Consider the following 21,400-nt stretch of genomic DNA (forward strand, 5'->3'; position numbering starts at 1 on the left):
GAAAGAAGATGAATAACACAGAAGCCCTGGTCCGGTTAAGGTATCACCACCTCTCTGGATGCACCTTTCTGTCCCGGCAGCTTACATCTGACCTCTCAGTTGACACCACCTTGAATTCCAAGTCATTCTGCCTCTTGCCTGGGGTCACGGGGCAACTTCCACACTTCCCTCATGCCCCCCTATCTTCCATCTTCCAAGATCAAAAATTTCTTATAGGAAACCGTGGAATCAGTCTTAGGGGAATCCAACAAAAGACATTTGCAAGTATGTTGGGAAGAGAAAAAGATGGAAAAGCACATGTAACGAGTCTTGTTAGATACAAAAGTGTCACTTATTAGGTAAAAAAATGACCTTTGCTTTAAACACCATTCTTGAATAGCTTTCCATAAGCATGTTTTATACCGACTAATGTAGAACATTTGAAGACTAGACTGTCTTTGTGCCATTTCAAGGCAGCAATGAAGTTTTCCTACATTTCCAAGTCCTATGTTGTATAACAAAATGGTCTTTGTGTATACATCCTAAAAATATTGCAGCTGTTCATGAAGACAGTAGCAAAGAGGGATGAGTTTGCAAGGATCTCAGCCTCATTTGTATGAATCGTAAAATCAGGGGGATTCTTTGGAAAAGTCAGTGAAGCACTTTCAACTTGTATTTATTTGAAGTCTATTAAAAGCCTTTTGTTACCCAAAGGTTCCTGTTTGGAACCTGTTTGCCACAGTAGACTGGAAAGTGAAGTCGCTGAAAAAACTAAGATCATGGCATCCGCTCCCATCACTTCATGGCAAATAGATGGGGAAACAGTGAAAACAGTGACAGACTTGATTTTCTTGGGCTCCAAGTCAGTGTAGATGGTGACTGCAGCCATGAAATTAAGATGCTTGCTTCTTCCAAGAAAACTATGACAAACATAGACAGCATTATTAGAAACCAGAGACATTACTTTATCGACAAAGGTCCATCTAGTCAAAGCTACGGTTGTTCCAGTAGTCATGTACGGATGTGAGAGCTGTCTCATCAAGAAAGGTGAGCACCAAAGAACTGATGCTTTTGAACCGTGGTGTTGGAGAAGACTCCTGAGAGTCCCTTGGACTGCAAGGAGATCCAACCAGTCAATCCTAAAGGAAATCAGTCCTGAATATTCATTGGAAGGACTAATGCTGAAGGTCCAATACTCTGGCCACCTGATGCGGAGAACTGACTCATTGGAAAAGACCCTGATGCTGGGAAAGACTGAAGGCAGGAGAAAAGGGGGACGACAGAGGATGAGCGGGCTGGATGGCATCACCGACTCGATGGACGTGCGTTTGAGCAGGCTCCGGGAGTTGGTGATGGACAGGGAGGCCTGATGGGCTGCACGCAGTCCAGGGGTTGCAGAGCGTCAAGTCATGACTGAGCGACAACTGAACTGGACTGACGGACTCTGAAAACCGTCACCACAGGCATCTCCTCGCCTTCTTTCCCTCCTCACCGAAGCTGCTTACAGACTCAGAAGGGGCCACCCTCTGGCCTTCCCTATCAAGTTACTCAGAAAAAAGACGCAGACCCGGTGTCCACGACCTGCCCCTCCCTTTAAATCTGCAGAGCTTCACCACCTCATGTCCAGAAAGAAACAGGTGCGAATGTGGGACAAGTGGTGGGAAATTCCACGCTGTGGAACACTGTGCCCTTCTTACTAGAGGTGTGATTAACTTCAGAGATCCTCACCTCTTCTATCCAGTGCTCAGATCTTTCCAACAGATTCCTATCTCAGCAAAAAAATGAGGCCATTCCCTTGTGGCTAATCTGTTTTATATCTAGGAATGTGTCTAGGTTAATCCCAGACTCCTAGCTTATCCCTCCTCCCCACCTTTGCCCTTGGTTAACCACAAGGACCAGCATAGCACAGGGAACTCTACTCAATATTCTGTGGTCACCTACATGGGAAAAAAAATCTAAACAAGATTGGATATATGTATACATATAACTGAATCAACGTGCTATCCATCTGAAACTAACACAAAATTGGAAATCAAGTACTTTCCCATATAAAAGAAAAATGGAATTTAAAAAATGAGGTTTCTCCCATGGCCTCCAAGGAGCCTCGATAACCTGGCCTCCACCTGCCTCCGGACCGCAGCCCCTACAGCCCACTCCCTGACTCACTCCATCCCTGCTGCTCTCAAATCCTGCCGCCCTTCAGCCTTAGTGGACACACGCGTATCCAAACGATAGTAATTCATCCTTAAAATGAGAATTCTCCAAGCCAGGCTTCAAACTACGTGAAACGTGAACTTCCAGATGTTCGACTGGCTGTAGAAAAGGCAGAGGAACCAGAGATCAACTTGGCAACATTCGCTGGATCACTGAAAAAGCAAGAGAGTTCCAGAAAACATCTACTCTGCTTTCAGTTCAGTGGCTCAGTCGTGTCCAACTCTTTGCGACCCCATGAATCACAGCACACCAGGCCTCCCTGTCCATTACCAACTCGCGGAGTTCACTCAAAGCCACCTCCATGGAGTCGGTGATGCCATCCAGCCATCTCATTCTCTGTCGTCCCCTTCTCCTCCCGCCCCCAATCCCTCCCAGCATCAGAGTCTTTTCCAGTGAGTCAACCTGTCGCATGAGGTGGCCAAAGTATTGCAGTTTCAGCTTTAGCATCAGTCCTTCCAATGAACACCCAGGACTGATCTCCTTTAGAATGGACGGATCTCCTTGCAGTCCAAGGGATTCTCAAGAGTCTTCTCCAACATCACAGTTCAAAAGAATCAATTCTTAAGCGATCAGCTTTCTTCACAGTCCAACTCTCACATCCACACATGACCACTGGAAAAACCAGAGCCTTGACTAGACGGACCTTGGTTGGCAAAGAAATGTCTCTGCTTTTTAATATGCTATATAAGTTGGTCATAGCTTTCCTTCCAAGGAGTAAGCGTCTTTTAATTTCATGGCTGCAATCAGCATCCGCAGTAATTTTGGAGCCCAAAAAAATAAAGTCTGAGACTGTTTCCACTGTTTCCCCATCTATTTCCCATGAAATGATGGGACCAGATGCCATGATCTTAGTACTTCTGCTTTATTGACTATGATAAATCCTTTGACTGCGTGGATCACCACAAACTGTGGAAAATTCTTAAAGAGATGGGAAGAGCAGACCACCTGACCGGCCTCTTGAGAAATCTGTATGCATGTCAGGAAGCAACAGTTAGAACGGGACACGGAACAACAGACTGGGTCCAAATGGGGAAAGGAGTACCTCACGGCTGTATACTGCCACCCTGCTTATTGAACTTAGATGCAGAGTACATCATTAGAAATGCTGGGCTGGATGAAGCACAAGCTGGAAACAAGACCACGGGAAGAAATATTAATAACTCAGATATGCAGATGACACCACCCTTATGGCAGAAAGTGAAGAAGAACTAAAGAGCCTGTAGATGAAAGTGAAATAGGAGAGTGAAAATGTTGGCTAAAGCGCAACATTCAGAAAACTAAGATCATGGCATCCGGGACCATCACTTCATGACAAAAGATGGGGAAACAGTGGCTGACTTTATTTTTTCGGGCTCCAATATCACAGAAGATGGTGACTGCAGCCATGAAATGAAAAGACGCTTACTCCTTGGCAGGAAAGTCATGACCAACCTAGACAGCATGTTAAAAGGCAGAGACATTACACTGCCAACAAAGGTCCTTCTAGTCAAGGCTATGGTTTTTCCAGTAGTCATGTATGGATGTGAGAGTTGGACTATAAAGAAAGCTAAGTGCAGATGAATTGATGCTATTGAGCTGTAGTGTTGGAGAAGACTCCTGAGAGTCCCTTGGACTCCAGGGAGCTCCAACCAGTCGATCCTAAAGGAAATCAGTCCTGAACATTCTTTGGAAGGACTGATGCTGAAGCTGAAACTCCAAAACTTTGGCCACATGACGCGAAGAGCTGACCCATTGGTAAAGACCCTGAAGCTGGGAAAGATTGAGGGCAGGAGGAGAAGGGGATGACAGAGGATGAGATGGTTGGATGACATCATCGACTTGATGGTCATGGGTTTGGGTGGACGTGGGGAGTTGGTTATGGACAGGGAGGCCTGGCGTGCTGTGGTTCGTGGGCTCACAAAGAGTTGGACACGACTGAGCGACTGAACTGAACGATGCTGGGAAAGATTGAAGGTAGGAGGAGAAAGGGATGAAAGAGGATGAGATGGTTGGATAGCATCACCAACTCAATGGATATGAGTCTGAATAAACTTCAAATGTTGGTGCCAGACAGGGATGCCTGGCGTGTTGCAGTCCGTGGGGTCGTGAAGAGTCGGACACGACTGAGTGACTGAACTGAACTGATTGAATGGAAAAATCACAATTATGAACAAACTGTTTGCAAAAATGTTCTAAGTAAATCATAAATAGCAGATGGAAGAGTAAATCAAGAAGCGTTTGGGTAAAGCTCACCACCTGAGTCCCTAATTATGAGTGAATGACAAGTAGATGCCTTTAAACAGTTGAGAGGCCATAGAGTAAACGATTCAAGGCTGAAATATTTCCCAAATTAAATTGACATGAAGAAAAATAAACTTATCCCAAGAAATATGAAAAATACCTCCAATAAACACCACCGCTTGCTAGCTTTAAAAAAAATACATCTGATACCTAACCTATACAGCTACCCCAAAGCAAGAGCCTTAGCTCTGTACAAATCTAAACAAAGTTTGTAAAAAATTAATCAGTCCACTACAAGAATTATACCTATTGATAGCTGCACTAAGCACTTCTACAAACATCCATTAACTCATAGGTATAATGATTCCAGAAAGAAAGAAGTTAGAAATATAAGCACGGTGCAGGCTTTTCACCAGGTCTTCTGATCCTACTAGTCCTCTGACATCAAACCACACTCACTTCTTCAGTACAAACATATCAACACAAAACAATCCTCCACCTTCACTCACGGTGCAGACACTCATGGGAGATGGCTAAATTTAGAGAGCGCTTCCTAAACAAGCATGAGATTATCTGCTGCTGCCATAACTTTCAATACTTTTTTGTAATGTTTAAAATAGTAAGACAGGGCGAAAGACAACGAAACACACTTACTAATTATCACTAAATACATGTTATGTCGCATCCATCACTGTTTCCAAAAGTTCCTCGTACTGAAATAGGACACTACATGGAGCACGGTGTTGATTTTCTCACGAGAGCGGCATCCACAGCACAGCCTCTGCGTCTCCCAGATGCTCCCTCCTCACCATCAGCAGGAGTTACAAACCACCCTAAATCATCCATCAAGGAAGGGAAATCACTGCCAGAAACTAAGAGCATCTATTGCTAGTAGCAAGAGGCATAGTTTTCCTTGTGGGGCGGGGAGCAGAGGAGGCGGGACTTGTATAAGTTTATTCTGAAGAAGTTACTTTTTAAAGTGCTCAAAAATGCTTTTACAACTGATCTTGCAGTTTTTACAAATTGGAAATCTGTAAATGATGTGCAAAGGTCAGTGACAGGGCACTGGTTAAAGAAATGACAGTGGAGCCAAGACGGACGCTGGTAGACACTGAAGGTGAGGACGTGCGTGGAGTGACGCACACGCTCACTCCAGAGCAGAGGGACCTGGGTGTGGAGCGCAGTCGATGGGGGAGCACACGCCGTCCTCCTGGCCTAAAGCCCAATCGGGGGAGGGTGCCGGCTCCTCCGATACAGTTGCAAGAATTTCGAGGTCAATTCCTTTGGAAAATATTAAAGCCCTCTCCTTGGATGAGCTCATCCTATGTCCCTACCTGGACTGCTGTAGACAAATGGATCGGAATTACAAATGTTACTTTATCCGACACATGAAAAATGTCATCCCGCCTCAAAATATAGATGTATAGGCTTTCACAAGCCTCTATACTTTCTGTGGTACATACGCTTCCTTTATAAAATGACTACAGAAAATACCTCAGAGTTCATTTCCTTATTAGCCATTTCTTTTTGCTTTTGTTTGGCAAGCTGATTGGCCAGGATTCCCTCCTGTAAGATTCTGGCATTCTGTTCTCCAGAAAGCTGCTTCTGAGTGTCATATGTCGCTCTTCCACAACCTGCAGAGACACTACATGGTGTTTTGGGGCCCATATCATTAAAAGAAAAGAAAAAAAAAAACAGTTAAAAGCTTAGAAGAAGAATATAAAATGAAATAAAACTGTTTAAAGGAAGTAGCCTTTTAAAACACGAGGATCTTTATCCCATGTGATTAACTTGGATCTTAATTTAAATGTCAGCTAAATTTACCACAGAGCAAAACATGAAGACGTAGTACTGTGAAAGGAAATTTCGTTACAAAGCATTTAACTAGTTCCTTCACAGTCTCAAGGCAAGTTAGCCTCTTTTTTAACATTAAAAAAGCCAAAATACATGGACTGGAATTAAGAAGATTACTCGGTCTAATGTATCCAAAGTGCAAATCATTATGTTAATAACTAAGCTCAAGTTACATCCATTCCTTGGAGAAGGCAATGGCCACCCACTCCAGTACTCATGCCTGGAAAATCCCATGGGTGGAGGAGCCTGGTAGCCTGTAATCGGTGGGGTCGCTAAGAGTCGGACACGACTAAGGGACTTCACTTTCACTTTTCACTTTCATACACTGGAGAAGGAAATGGCAACCTACTCCAGTGTTCCTGCGTGGAGAATCCCAGGGACGACGGAGGCTGGTGGGCTGCCGTGTTCGGGTCACACAGAGTCGGACATGACTGACATGACAGCAGCAGCGGCAGCACATCCGTTCCTCCACTCAGAAAACACACACAGATCTACTAGAAGCCAGGAATGGCAAGAAACTAATCACTTAAACTCTGCACGTCACAGCTCATACCTAGGATGAAATAACATTTCGTTTGAAATCTAAATAATTCATATTAAATAAGAGGGTATTATAAATAATATGGATGAAATGGTGTTAGAAATTTGAAAGTTTCACCAACGATTACTCTACCTGATTCAGATCGTTTCTCCGTCTTCAGTTCCATCGAGTGCTCTGACAGGGAGTCCAAGCTGCTGTTTCATTTCAGCTTCTTTACTGTATTGGTCTTCCTTTCTTCTTAACTGCTCCCTATTTTTTTCATATGACATATCAGCATTGCTTCTATTCTCTTCTTCTTGCTTGAAAGTCAATCTGCAAAATTTATAGAGCTCTTCTTATAAAAACATGAGACTATTCGCTGCTGCAGTAACTTTCATTCCCTCTTCATTATGTTTAAAATAGTAATATGGGGGGAAATACAATGAAGAACACTTAATAATGATCACTGTTTTCCTGCAGAGGGTTAAGAATAAAACAGCATAATTTTTTTTTTTTCCTGTCTTGAGAAAAATGACCCCTTCATACTTCTGTGGGTGGGAATGAAAATTAATCTAAACTTTCTTAAAAATATTTTAGAAACATGGATCAAAGACCGCTTGCAAACGTTCTCATACTTTAGCCAAATAATACACTATTATTAAAGAAAATGAATTCAAAATAATTAGAAATGTAGAAATGGATCTGTAGAACAGATGTTCCTTGTTGTATTAAACATCAGACAGAAAAGTGAAAAACAACCGAAAGTCAATCTGTTGAATCATGAATGAGGTTTCTGTTATGGTGGACTTCTGTATGATCATGAAAACGATGATCTGGAAAAATATACATTAAGTCATTAGAAGCATTCACTGTTAAGACCTTATATTATTTCCATGAATTTCATACTCCACAATACTAACAACGTGTTCTCCCCTGTAAAATCCCAGAGGGCAAGTTAAAAATTATAACACAGCTACGTCTCTGCAGTATTAAAGTAAATACCAGTTCAAGTAGTTCATTAAAACTAGGATGTGCAGTACCTCCAGCTGCCGAGCTCTCGCTGCCACTCCACTTTCTGATCCCTAAGTGTGACTCACCTCTTTTCTTTGGGACGGTTCTTTCTGAAGCTCGCCAACCTTATTCTCCAGTTTTTTAATTTCTCCTCTCAGGAACTGACAGTGGCCTGTTTAAAGTTCCATTCATCTTTCACACCAAAGCATTGCATCCCGAAGTTTCCACAAGCTAACACAATCTGCAGCAGGAAGAAAACACAGAGAAATAGAAACACACTGATGTGAGCAATCTCTGAGCATAAAGGATGCGCCTTTCACGTTCACGCCTCCATACACGGAGCAAAGACTGAGTGTCGACCTCGTGGAAGACAGTATCCTAAGCTCTCCAGATAAAACAGACGACCCTGGCTCTTGTTTAGCTTGCAGTCTAGTAGAAGAGAAAGAGAAATAAAATAATCACAAACATGTGCATGTAATCATTATAAATTCAGGTACAGCGAGGACGACCAGAGGCTCAGCGGATACACTCTCTGTCACTGTCTTTCAACACAAAACATATTTCCAAGATGCACAGCACCGTGATATATCCGCAGCTCTAGAGCAGTGCTAGACAAGGTGAGCATGCATTACCACACGATACACAAACAGGCTCCGTATTGATATTCACACCACGGTCCTCGCGTTACACCTCAAGCCAAGTGGTTCCACTTGCAACGTGGAATTCTTAGAGTAAAGACATCACCATCCTGGAAAGCACTTTCAGATGACTGAGTGAAGTCATTCAGGTAGCTCACTGCATTAATCTGTGCTTTGACCTACACATAAATAATCCTGTTTCACAGTGTCCTTAAACTATTGATAAAATATACGAACTGTACAAAGGTGATAATAAGCTCGTCATTAAATGAAAACCAGACACTTCTTAAAAGGACAGATTTTTATCAAAACGATAATGTGATCAATAGTGTTTCTAAATTAAGTTCTCCAAGTGTATGTCTCTACAACAAATGAAGATTTTCTGTTTTGCCACTACTCCTTTTACAAAATATTTTTTACTAGGATAATATTCTTTATAATTAACTTTTTAAATTATACCTTGTTCTTTTCATTAGATGTTTTCTTTGCAGCCCTAAAATGACAAATGATTCTTTTCAGGCTAATATTAAATACTTAAAAATACAAACAATACTTAAACTTCGGTTTTTTACATAAAACCGTTGCACTGGGAAGTAATCTTTTACTGAAGGATTAAACAATAAATAATAATGGGGAGAAGGCAATGGCAACCCACTCCAGTACTCGGCCTGGAAAATCCCATGGGCGGAGAAGCCTGGTAGGCTGCAGTCCACGGGGTCGCACAGAGTTGGCCACCACTGAAGCCACTTAGCAGCAGCAGCAGCAGCACCAGCAGCATTAATGGATAAAGAAAATATATGAATAATACTAATAAAGCATTGAATTTAGATCAAAGGAAAAGGAAAAACGTTAACGTTACTGGTGTTATTTGATAGGAAGCAGTATACCAGGGTTTTTGGTAGGAATCATTTTCAATAAGAACTACCTTTTATGGCAATATAACCTATTTGGGAGGTATTCTTTAATTCCTCATAAGTAAGAAACCCATTTTTAAGAAAACCATAGTAACCATGATATTAGCCTTCTGAGGACTTCCTATGCAACTGCTATGCATTCTTATAAGCACTTGACATGTCTTAAGGCATTTTTAATCCTCACGGTAATTCTTGGAGATAGGTAATACATTAGGTCCTCTACATAGGGAGAAATGGAGCACGGAAAGGCTGAGGATTTTGCCCAAGCCCACACAGCAGGTCACCAACAGACCCAGAATTCAAACCCAGGAAACCTGGCCTCAACACTGTACATGCTGAGAACGTAAGATTTAAATAAGTCTTTGCAAGTAATATGATAGCAAATGAATCTATATTATTATTCCATTAGTCTACTAATAACTATAAATAATAATTTCTGAATCTTAACATATTTCTAAACAAATCAAACATCTTTCCATGTAGGCAATATTGGAAATCTACCTGCAATAAAGACTTGCCTTTTGTAAAGAAATTCATCCATAGGCATTCATGGAACCATTCTGCAGTTTCTTCATGCATCTGACATGCACTTATTGAGCAGACATGTGTTAACGACACTCTTAGTATGGGAAGGATGGTTTTAGTCATTTAGAACTTTATGCTCCAGAAATAATAATTAATGAAACATTGTCAATAGCTTTCTCTACTGAATATAAACAAGAATTTCCCCTTTTCCCAGGAATCCATAAACAACATGAAGTTAATATGCTGTGATATTTCAGAGTACCTTACAAAACCGTAGCTACTCACGATGATACGCTCATCCAGAATCATCAAGGAATGACTCGATCCTATTCAGTGCTTGTATATACATGATTCTATAATTTTTAAAAATCTATGTATGATAGAACTAATTGAAGTAATCATCTGCATATTCAATTACACAAGAATATTACATTTCGGATCCAACGAACAAGCCCTTACCATAAAACTATACATGAACAGAAGTATTATGTACAATTAGTTTACTGTAATAATTTAAAGATAATGTCATACAATCAATAAGCTTTCCAACACTGGAAATGGAAACAAGATTCAACTCAATAGACACGTCCTCTGCTGGCTCATTTCCAACAGCACATATGCCCTAAACGCTCCCCTCTGAATATAAAACAAGAAACTCCTTTGAACTCCCCATTCCTCTTCACTTACCATCCAGTTCTCCATTGCCGCACCCGGAAAGAGTGCCTATGGAGCTGTTTATGTGTATTCGCCTCAGTGCAGTTTCCAAGGGGACTGGTCACTGAAATGACTTCTGGCCAAAGGCACTCGTCCTCACCTTACCCTTCTGTGGTTAAGTGAAAAATAACTTGCCTTACCCGAAAATAGGAGAAAAACATGAATTCAAAAACCAATTTTGCCCCTGTGTGTTTGAATTAATTCATGTATATTAAATCTACCAAAAATGAATTAGGAGATGATTTTTAATGCTATAAAGGCTGGCTTCCCTTAAAAATATTTCCCCTCACTATATCTTGAACAGGGAGTCCCTACAGTACATTTGAAAGCTTCTTTATTTTTTTAAGGACTAGTATCTGGAGAACTGACAAACTTTATATTACTATTAGCCAAAATCTATTAACACCAATCGGAAAGAGGAACCAACTCCTAAATTAATGCAAATCATATATGTTGACAATGCTACACATCGATACATGTTACCTGCTTGCATTCAGTTATGTGTGTGCTCAGTCCTGTCTGAGACTCTATGCATCCCCTAGGACTGCAGCCTGCCCGGATCCTCTGTCCGTGGGGATTCTCCAGGCAAGAACATGGAGTGGGTTGCCACAACCTCCTTCAGGGGACCTTCCCAACCCAGGGATTGAACCCAGGTCTCCCAACGATACTGGAGCGGGTATCCTATCCCTTTCACAGGGGGAACTTCCTGACACAGGAATTGAACCAGGGTCTCCTGCATTGCAGGTGGATTCTTTACCAGCTGAGCTACCTGGGAAGCCCTACATTCAGTTATATTAAATCCTGACAGCCACTGATGAGAGTGGATAAAGCATTTTTAATAATATTCACTGACTTCCCACCTGGAAATGAAAGAAGTTATAAAGTTATTATTTGTACCCGAACAACAAAGGTCAAATCTGGAAGGTTCAATTCTTTTAATAGGCAGTTGGGCTGATTCTATGACCTACTCTGTCGCTGAATGTTCATCCCGAAGTCCATCCTAAAGGAGGTCAGTCCTGAGTGTTCATTGGAAGGACTGATGTTGAAGCTGAAACTCCAATACTTTGGCCACCTGATGCGAAGAGCTGACTCATTTGAAAAGACCTTGATGCTGGGAAAGACTGAAGGCGGGAGAAGAAGGAGACGACAGAGGATGAGATGGTTGGATGGCATCAGTGACTCAATGGACACGAGTTTGGGTAAACTCCGAGAATTGGTGACAGACAGGGAGGCCTGGCGTGCTGCAGCCCACGGGGTCACAAAGAGTTGGACACGACTGAGCGGCTGAACTGAACTGAACTGAAGTCAACTATGCCGAGATATCAGACAGAATGAATCTTTAGTCTTGGCATCAGTGACTGGCAGTTTCAACGGAAAACCTTGACCAGTGGCAATGATTTCTCTTTACACGTATCCAGGTCAGGGACCATCATTGTCCTATTGTTCATAAATTCAACTCTTTAATCCTATGATTCAGGATTTGATCTCACCTTCTTTATCATATAAAGAAATTACAAAAATGGAAAAAGTAAACAATAGTCAGGAGAGTTTTTTGCCTCAATTCCCAAAACAAGCTATAAATTATAATGGATTCTAACAATATTTTCAGTTTTGTAATTGACGTGCTATAAAAACTTAATGATCATCTGTCGATTCTAAAACGCTACTTTTGAAAGGTAATTTTATTTGTTATGAACTCTGTTGCAAACTATATTATGTTGTTAAAGAAGAGAAAACAGTATTAAACCAGAAATTGAAATTTACATTTTTACATACCTGTGAATGGTTCTTTTCATCTCCATCAGATTTTTCTTGTTCTTCCTCTCATGTCATTTCTACGTCGAGTTCTGCTAAGAAATCTGTAAGTTTTGTTAAAATTACTTAGAATGTTCAGATATAAGACAGAATATTTAAAACATAGATTTAAACCACTGTATCAAATGACAGCTTATATTAATCTTAATCTTCAGCTGAATATTTACTTCTTTAAGAAATACTTCCAATGATCTAAAACTTTAAGAAATCTTTTGGGAAATACCAGAATTCATCAGGTTACAGGCACACAAACATCTCAAGGATTCATTCACAAATTCATCCAAACATCAATGAACAAAACAATCAGAAACCAAACAAAATTTCTCTTGTTTTGGCCTATGTGACACCATCCTAAAAAGCAGCAGCATCTTATATGACATCAATCTGCACACATTTACAGCTGAGTACCTATGCCCGTGTTCCTGCACAGACGCTAACACACACCTCTGCGTGCCCAGGGACCTCAATCCTGAATGCCTTCTACAGACAGGAAAACAAGAAGACGGGGAAAACTCTGCTGTTCTTCTCGGACAAGCTCACTTCCAATTCATCGCCCATGTCAAATACTCTCCCTTTTCGAAAGACCTATCTTATTTCTTGCCACCTTCCCCCATAGACCCGTGCTTCCTGATCCTTCATTTCCTCCCTGTACCCTATGCCTCTCTCATCCTTCATTCCTTCTTTCCTCTTATTTCTCAACCTTCCGGAGGTTGTAGAGTATCTTGAAACAGAACTAATAATTTTTTTCTTTTGGCCATGGATCACACTGACCAGGGATCGAAACTGCACTCCCTGCATCGGAGACTCTTAACCGCACAGTCTTAACCATTGGACCAGACCTCCAAGGAAATCCAGGAACTCATAATTTAGCTCCTTAAGAGGCATTCTCAATTTAATCTGTGGCTGACACCTGATAAGATACACTATTTCCCTCCTCGACTTTTTCCTCACTATGTATCCGACAGGTGATTTGCTTTGGCTACTAGAATGCGGCAGCAGTCCCATTTTAATTCAACGTTCTGTCAAATGACTTTTCTATCAAATCCAGTCTTACCTTCTACTTGTCCTTTTAATGTCTTTTTTCCTCTTTGACCAGCAGCTCCAGATAAACGATCCATATACTTCTGTGGAAGGTTCTCAGAGATACTCCGTTAAAATTAATACTGACTTGCATGAAGACTTCCTAAACCCTTTCTAAGAAAATATCCTACTTTCAAAAACTGCCCACGTTTTACCCAGTTATGACAGGTTTTGCCAAGATCCCACAGCTGCGAAGTGTCACAACCACGATGCTGACTTCAGGCATCGCGCTGGATCACCAGGCAGCAGCCGCCTGTAACGAAGAGAGCAGGCCCTTCCTCTCTTTCCATTGGTGCCACCTTCAAACAGGGCACCCTTACTCTCTGTTACTTCAAGTACGGCTGCCATAAAGGTACTCTGCACGTCAAAAATGCTTTGCATTATTAGCGTAAAAGTGAAAGTTGCTCAGTCCTGTCCGCCTCTTTGCCACCCCATGCACTATACAGTCCATGGAACTCTCCTGGCCAGAATACTGGAGTGGGTAGCCTTTCCCTGCTCCAGGGGATCTTCCTGACCCAGGAATCGAACCGAGGTCTCCTGCATTGCAGGCAGATTCTTTACCAACTGAGCGATCAGCGAACCCCTTGGTAAAAACATCACTAAAGAAACTGCTGTTGTCATAAGCCTGCATGTTTATCGCTACCCCCCATGCTCTTGCGTCTCTTGAAATGTTCCTTGCAGATCAACTTGACAGGCCAAACGCAGTAATACTTTCAAGTTTCGAGAACTATCTTTTCAAGGCCGAAGTGGTAAATACCCATAATTCAGCCTGTTTCTCTCTGACCCTCTCTAGCAGTTTTACACACGCACATGTACCAAAGAAACATACATGTGGTTGGGAGACTGGGACTGACACACACACACACTACACACTATTGTGTTATAGATAACTAATGGGGACCAACTCTATAGCACATGGCACTCAACATTCTGTAACAGCCCATATGGAAAAAATGCTTTTAAAAAGAGCGGAAATACATATACACACAAAAATGATAAATTTTGCAGCATACCTGGCACTAACACAATACTGGAAATCAACTGTACTCCAATAAAAATCGAGGGGCGAACGGAAGGAAGAGACACAAACATTTGGCTATAGACTGACCTGGAAAATACAGCAATTTTTAGATAAAGGTCACTTCACAACCCAAAGTGTAGGGTAGAAAAATCAAGATACTGTCGTTATCCTCAAATTAACAATTCGGAACCTGGAGGCTGCAGGACGCACACACTGGCCAAGCCCACCGCTGCCTCGCAGTTTCTCCGGGCGCCCCGCCGGCCCCACGCGGAGGTTCGACCGCCAGCTGCTGCCCCTCAGGCCAGACTGTGACCGCCCGCACTCAGGGCTCACAGGGCCCCGGGGCCCCGGCGCGCGTTTCCCACCCACAGGGCCCCATTTCCGGCTCACACGCCCCCTGCCGCGCCGACCCGGCTCACCGCTCACACGCCGCCCCCGCCTCAGCGGCCCTTCCCGCGCCCCCCGCTCTCACGACCCCCGACGCCGGGCAGCGCCCCCCGCTCTCACCGCCCACGAGGCTGCACGGCTCTCACGCACCCGGCGCAGGCACCGCCGGGCTCGCCGCCCGCACAAGCCCCGCCCCCAGGCGCCCGTCCAAGCCCCGCCCCCAGCCGCTCACGCAAGCCCCGCCCCCAGGCGCCCGCTCCCCCGCCGCTCACACAAGCCCCGCCCCCAGGCGCCCGCCCCTCCCCGCCCCAGGCGCCGGCCAGGCTCGCGCTCACACGCCCCCTGCGCGCCGCCCGCCCTCAGCTCTCCGCCCGGCGCCTGTGCCGTGTTCTGCGCGAAGCCCGTGGAGCCGGCCGGGAGCTGCCCCGCGCGGCCGAGGGGAGGCTGCCCGAGGCGGGGCGGGGCCGCGAGGGCGGGGGCGGGCGGCGCCGCCCGGGGCAGCTGCTGTGGGGCTGTACGGCCGCGAGCGGGACGGCGGCTGTGCCTGTGGATCCACGCCGTGACTGCTGACGCGTCGGTGTCGGCGGCCTCCCGCGCGCGGGGATCGCCGCCACTTCCTCAGCGCCCCCCGCCGGCCCGCGTCCTCGAAGCCGCTGAGCGCGCGGGCTGCGCGGGGGGCGATCGCCCCGGGGACGCGCGGAGAGACCGGGAGCCGGGCGGCTGGAGCTCAGGTGCGCGTTACACCGGGGAGGCGGGGCCGGGGTCGCCCGGGCGTGAGGGCCGCGAGGAGTGTAGCCCCACCGGGGAGCCGGCCGTGCAAACCCCCTGCCCTCCCTGACGGGGAAGGGCGAGCAGCAAGGGGGCTCTGGCGCGGGAGGCTCGCGCTTCATTCACAAGGCGTTTCAGAGGCGCGCTGGGATTACTCTGTTTAGATAGCTGTCTCAGCCCTGGTGGCTCCTCTGGTCAAGAATCTGCCTGCAATGGGGAGACCTGGGTTCAATCCCTGGCTTGGGAAGATCCCCTGGAGAAGGGAAAGGCTACCCACTCCAGTAAGCAGGCATGGACTGTGGCCAAGTCAGACTTTGCAGAGTCAGCCTGAGCGACTTTCACGTCAGCAATTAAGGGGCTTCCCCACTAATTAAGGGTCTTCCCTCAAAGCTCAGTCGGTAAAGAATCTGCCTGCAATGCGGGAAACCCGGGTTCCATTCTTGGGTTGGGAAGTTCCTCTGGAGAAGGATATGGCAACTCACTCCAGATTCTGCCTGGAGACTCCGATGGACCGAGAAGCCTGGCAGTCCATGGGATTGCAAGAGTCGGACACGATTTAGGGACTAAACCACCACGCAGCCCTTTGCGGAATGGATCGGATAGAAGAAAGACTGGTTCTGAGTGGGTTATGATAGACAGCAGGAGAGATGGATGCGGTCCACAGCCCGGTCGGGGGTCACTGAACACCGTGTCCTGAGGCGACAGGACTTGTAGGTTCAAGGAGCGGGGTGGAGGGGAGAGGAGTAGCCTGGGAGGGGAGGGACCGCGTCTCTGGAGGCTTCTCTCAGGAGCAGAGTAAACATCTGGCGGTCAGCAGGAAGAGCCTTTGGGTAAGGTGAGTTTTGTTTTGAGCCTTCAGGAACACTTAGTGTGACTCTTGGGCCATTTAACAGATGGGGAAGCTGAGCCACTGGAATTACGGATCAAGTTAAAGGGCTTGTCTGAACTTGGCAGCTGTTGGAAGCAAAGCCCCCACTTGAACAGTCTTCTTCGGTTCCAGTCTGTTATTGCAACTTCAGGCAGTTACCCTATCTAAAAAGTTGTGAGACCACAGTGCAGTTCAGTCCAGTCGCTCAATCGTGTCCGACTCTTTGCGAGCCCATGAATCCCAGCATGCCAGGCCTCCCTGTCCATCACCAAACTCCTCGGGTTTACCTAAACTCATCTCCATTGAGTTGGTAATGCCATCCAACCATCTCATCCTCTGTCATCCCCTCCTCTTCCTGCTCCCAATCCCTTCCAGCATCAGGGTCTTTTCCAGTGAGTCAACTCTTCACATCAGGTGGCCAAAGTATTGGAGTTTCAGATTCAACATCAGTCCTTCCAGTGAACACTCAGGACTAATTTCCTTTAGGGTGGACTGGTTGGATCTCCTTGCAGTCCACGGGACTGCATACAGCACACAGCAAAGGAGCGAGTCACCGAGGACACGTGCTGCTAGACGATGCCTAAAATAAGTACACACGGGAAGCACAGGTGCTCAGAGAGGGTTCAGGGCTGTGGAGACTTGATGCTGGGACATGGGCAGTGGCTTCCGGGGAAGGAGCTTGGTAGGGCCGGTCTCCCTGCTTGGGGAGCGTGAGGTCTCTCACTGTAAAATGTGCACTGAACGCTGTTTTGACATGTTGCCTTTTGAAATGAAAAATTCTCTTCACTTTTTTTTTTTTAATCAAAAACAGTTGCTGACATAGGCCCTTCATAGAAGTAAGTTACATAAAGTGAACTTTGGAAAAGCAGGGGATGCTTGTAATTGCTCCTGGGGCTGTTTTAGCTCTCTTGAGTCTCACCCCTTGACTTTCTCGTCCTCCTCTCGAGATTGTGGCTCTAGGTGATTCCTCAGAGCCAAATGCTTAATTTCTCGGAGGTCATGAGTGAAACGTATGTACAAGGTGGTGAAAGGAAGCACTTGAGAATGACTTTGTGGGATGGTATGTTTCTTCATCCCTGAACTGTTTCCTGGAGGCAGGTGTGTCCCAGAGGCAGCAGGTGTCACTGTGAGGCCACCTCCCTTGCTCTCTGATGCCCTTTCTGTCCTCTCCAACTGTGACTTGTCACTTGAGGAGCCCTAGACACATGTGTACTTCTTTAGAGCAAGGTTACAACTGTCATTGATTATAGTAGGTCTGCTGCTCTGTGTTTTCAGTTTTCAAACAGTTTAATGGGAATTCCATTTACTATATGGCAACTTTAAAAATGTCAATCATTTGGGGAAACATGAATGAAATTGGTGTTTTCCATCTTCCCCAGGACTAATGAGAGGCTAGCAGAGATGCGCATCAAACTTGAGGTGGAGAAACAGCAGAACAGAACTTTACTCAGCACTCTTAGCAGGAGGCCAGTCCTGGAGTCCCCTTGTGTTAGAAATTCCTGTAATACTTTAGTGCTCAAATGAAATGTTACTCCATGAGCAAGTGTAGTGGCTTCTACCTCAATTCCATGCCTTTTACATAACAGCTTTGGGACTTATTTGACTAAGGGTAGTTCTATTATCTTTTTGCCTTGAGTTTCAGATTTCTGATAAGTGATTCTTGTTTTTATTTTGGTGATCTTCTGAGCTGTTTATTTGGCTTATACTAAGTAAAAGTCGTAAGTGACTGTGGTAATCAAGGACACGGAAATTTTGTGATCTTTTTTGGCCCTTGATTTCTCATTTTTAAGAGATACTGATTAAATTCTTAAATTTTCTTGAAAAGCTGCATTTAAACTAATTTAGAAATGGAATCTTATTGCCTAGTAACTGAAAGTATAGATTCAGATGTCTTACTTTCTAATTGATTTCGCTTTGGCTGTGCTTCATAATCACTTCCAAGCTCTACTGTACACTGCAGTTTTTCTACCCCTAAGCAAAAATGAATGACTGGCACCTAAACACTAACGACATATGGATGTTTTTTCATTTGAAGGAATCGTAAAAGAAACCCTTTTAATGAATTAAACTAACTTGTGATACTAAGTCAGAAGATTAATTTCTGCTCTAGGTTAAGATTTTTTGTTATTTTCTTATTCAAGAGTAGATCTTTAACTATTTTATTTATAACCTTTTAATTTAAATTTCTAAAAACTATCTTGCTGAGCAGTTGTACAAAGCTAGTGGAGGTGATTTAATTCCAGTTGAGCTATTTCACATCCTAAAAGGTGATGCTGTGAAAGTGATGCACTCAATATGTCAGCAAATTTGGAAAACTCAGCAGTGGCCACAGGACTGGAAAGGGTCAGTTTTCATTCCAATCCCAAAGAGAGGCAATGCCAAAGAATGCTCAAACTACCGCACAGTTGCACTCATCTCACATGCTAGTAAGGCAGAAGGAAATGGCAACCTACTCCAATATTCTTGCCTGGAGAATCCTGTGGAGAGTGGAGCCTGGAGAGCTACTGTCCATAGGGTCGCACAGAGTCGGATACGACTAAAGCGACTTAGCATCACTGATTGCATTGGAGAAGAAAATGGCAACCCACTCCAATATTCTTGCTGGAGAATCCCAGGGACAGAGGAGCCTGGTGAGCTGCCATCTGTGGGGTCACACATAGTCGGACACGACTGAAGCGACTTAGCAGCAGCAGCAGCACACACTAGTAAAGTAATACTCAATATTCTCCAAGCCAGGCTTCAGCAATATGTGAACCATGAACTTACAGATGTTCAAGCTGGTTTTAGAAAAGGCAAGAGAACCAGAGATCAAATTGCCAACATCTGCTGGATCATGGAGAAAGCAAGAGAGTTCCAGAAAAACATCTATTTCTGCTTCATTGACTATGCCAAAGCCTTTGACTGTGTGGATCACAATAAACTGTGGAAAATTCTGAAAGAGATGGGAATACCGACCATCTGACCTGCCTCTTGAGAAATCTGTATGCAGGTCAGGAAGCAACAGTTAGAACTGGACATGGAACAACAGACTGGTTCCAAATAGGAAAAGGAGTACGTCAAGGCTGTATATTTAATTATATTTATATTGTATATATTTACCCTGCTTATTTAACTTATATGCAGAGTACATCATGAGGAACGCTGGACTGGAAGAAGCACAAGCTGGAATCAAGATTGCTGGGAGAAATATCAATAACCTCAGATATGCAGATGACACCAGCCTTATGGCAGAAAGTGAAGAAGAACTAAAGAGCCTCTTGATGAAAGTGAAAGAGGAGAGTGAAAAAGTTGGTTCAAGACTCAGCATTCAGAAAACTAAGATCATGGCATCTGGTCCCATCACTTCATGGGAAATAGATGGGGAAACAGTGGAAACAGTGTCAGACTTTATTTTGGAGGGCTCCAGAATCACTGCAGATGGTGATTGCAGCCATGAAATTAAAAGACGCTTACTCCTTGGAGGAAAGTTATGACCAACCTAGACAGCATATTAAAAAGCAGTGACATTACTTTGTCAACAAAGGTCCGTGTAGTGAAGGCTATGGTTTTTTCAGTAGTCACGTATGGATGTGAGAGTTGGACCATAAAGAAAGCTGAGCGCAGACAAATTGATGTTTTTGAACTGTGGTGTTGGAGAAGACTCTTGAGAGTCCCTTGGACTGTAAGGAGATCCAATCAGTCCATCCTAAAGGAGATCAGTCCTGGGTATTCATTGGAAGGACTGATGTTGAAGCTTAGACTCCATTACTTTGGCCACCTGATGCAAAGAGCTGACTGACTCATTTGAAAAGACCCTGATGCTGGGAAAGATTGAAGGCAGGAGGAGAATGGGACGACAGAGGATGAGATGGTTAGATGGCATCATCGACTCGATGAACATGGGTTTGGGTGGACACCAGTAGTTGTTAATGGACAGGGAGGCCTGGCGTGTTGCAGTTCATGGGGTCGCAACGAGTTGAACACGACAGAGCGACTGAACTGAACTGAGGAGTTGTAAACTGTTTCTGAATTTGTAGTTAAATATTTAAAACTTGTAAATGAAGCTCACTTTTGTCTCTGTTTTGACATCACCTGGATGAATGATGACTGAGATAGCAATGGTGTTGGCAATGGTATTGCAACTAGTTATCATTGTGTAGTCACTGTGATTAAAATGTCCATTTCAGTCAGTGCATTCGGGTTTATGTTTTTCATGGCATTTTCATGATGTTTGTGGTACAGATAAAAATAGCCCTTGTTAAGTGCAGTCTCAACCTGTTTTCTCATTTGGCTTCTTGCCATCATAGAAGGGCAATCTAAGGTTTCTTCGACGGCACTGTGGCTACATTGGGTCTTACTACTTGCGAGCCGTGAAACTGGAGGTCGTGCTTGAGCTGTGCAGTCACAGCAGCCCTTGAACACTTAATCCCAAGTCAGACACTTGCCCACGCAGGCCTAAGAGGAGGAAGCAAATGCTTGACCCCCGTCCCAGCAGACCCAAGTTCACAGTGCTGTGGGCACATATGTCTTTTCAAAGAGGAGATTCAGAACAAGCAAGCACTTTGGGAGGAGTTCCTTTTCCCAAACTTAAGTGTTAGATAAATCTCCTCGCTTCTCATTCCACAGCAAACATTATCCTCAATGGTGAAAAATTGAAAGCATTTCCTCTAAAATCAGGGACAAGATAAGGGTGCCCATTCTCACCACTGTTATTCAACATAGTTTTGGCAGTTCTAGCCACAGCATTCAGAGAAGAAAGAGAAATAAAAAGAATCCAAATTGGAAAAGAAAAAGTAAAATTCTCGCTGTTTGCAGATGACATTGTTCTCTACATAGAAAACCCTAAAGACACCACAAGAAAATTATTAGAGCGAATCAATGAATATAATAAAG

The 21,400-nt window shown here is 44.2% G+C and overlaps 1 protein-coding gene and 1 pseudogene across 13 annotated transcripts in view; both read right to left on the reverse strand.

The window, feature by feature from the left end:
- LOC129556627 (uncharacterized) overlaps positions 1–15,086 on the reverse strand; it is a 77,317-nt gene extending 62,231 nt beyond the window's left edge. Inside the window, exons 1-9 of one of the 13 annotated variants that reach the window (XM_088844289.1) lie at positions 15,013–15,086; positions 14,498–14,592; positions 13,459–13,528; positions 12,366–12,448; positions 11,558–11,710; positions 10,563–10,698; positions 7,885–8,039; positions 6,941–7,120; positions 5,908–6,047 (exon numbers count right to left, since the gene is read on the reverse strand). In XM_088844289.1, coding sequence (XP_088700415.1) covers positions 5,908–6,047; positions 6,941–6,974 — 174 coding nt within the window. In that variant the 5' untranslated portion in view covers positions 6,975–7,120; positions 7,885–8,039; positions 10,563–10,698; ... (3 more) ...; positions 14,498–14,592; positions 15,013–15,086. Of the gene's footprint in view, positions 1–5,067; positions 5,247–5,907; positions 6,059–6,616; positions 6,821–6,940; positions 7,121–7,884; positions 8,040–10,562; positions 10,699–11,557; positions 11,711–12,365; positions 12,449–13,458; positions 14,909–15,012 lie in introns of those variants that run through there. The other 12 variants (XM_088844287.1, XM_088844290.1, XM_088844288.1 and 9 more) reach the window with 12 other exon arrangements.
- LOC148775481 (ankyrin repeat domain-containing protein 26-like) overlaps positions 1–21,400 on the reverse strand; it is a 221,217-nt pseudogene that overhangs the window by 182,130 nt on the left and 17,687 nt on the right.

This window comes from Moschus berezovskii, chromosome 15 (assembly GCF_049115385.1).
Source record: "Moschus berezovskii isolate FMDL1 chromosome 15, NW_MosBer_1.0, whole genome shotgun sequence".
In the NCBI taxonomy this organism is placed as follows: Eukaryota; Metazoa; Chordata; class Mammalia; order Artiodactyla; family Moschidae; genus Moschus; species Moschus berezovskii.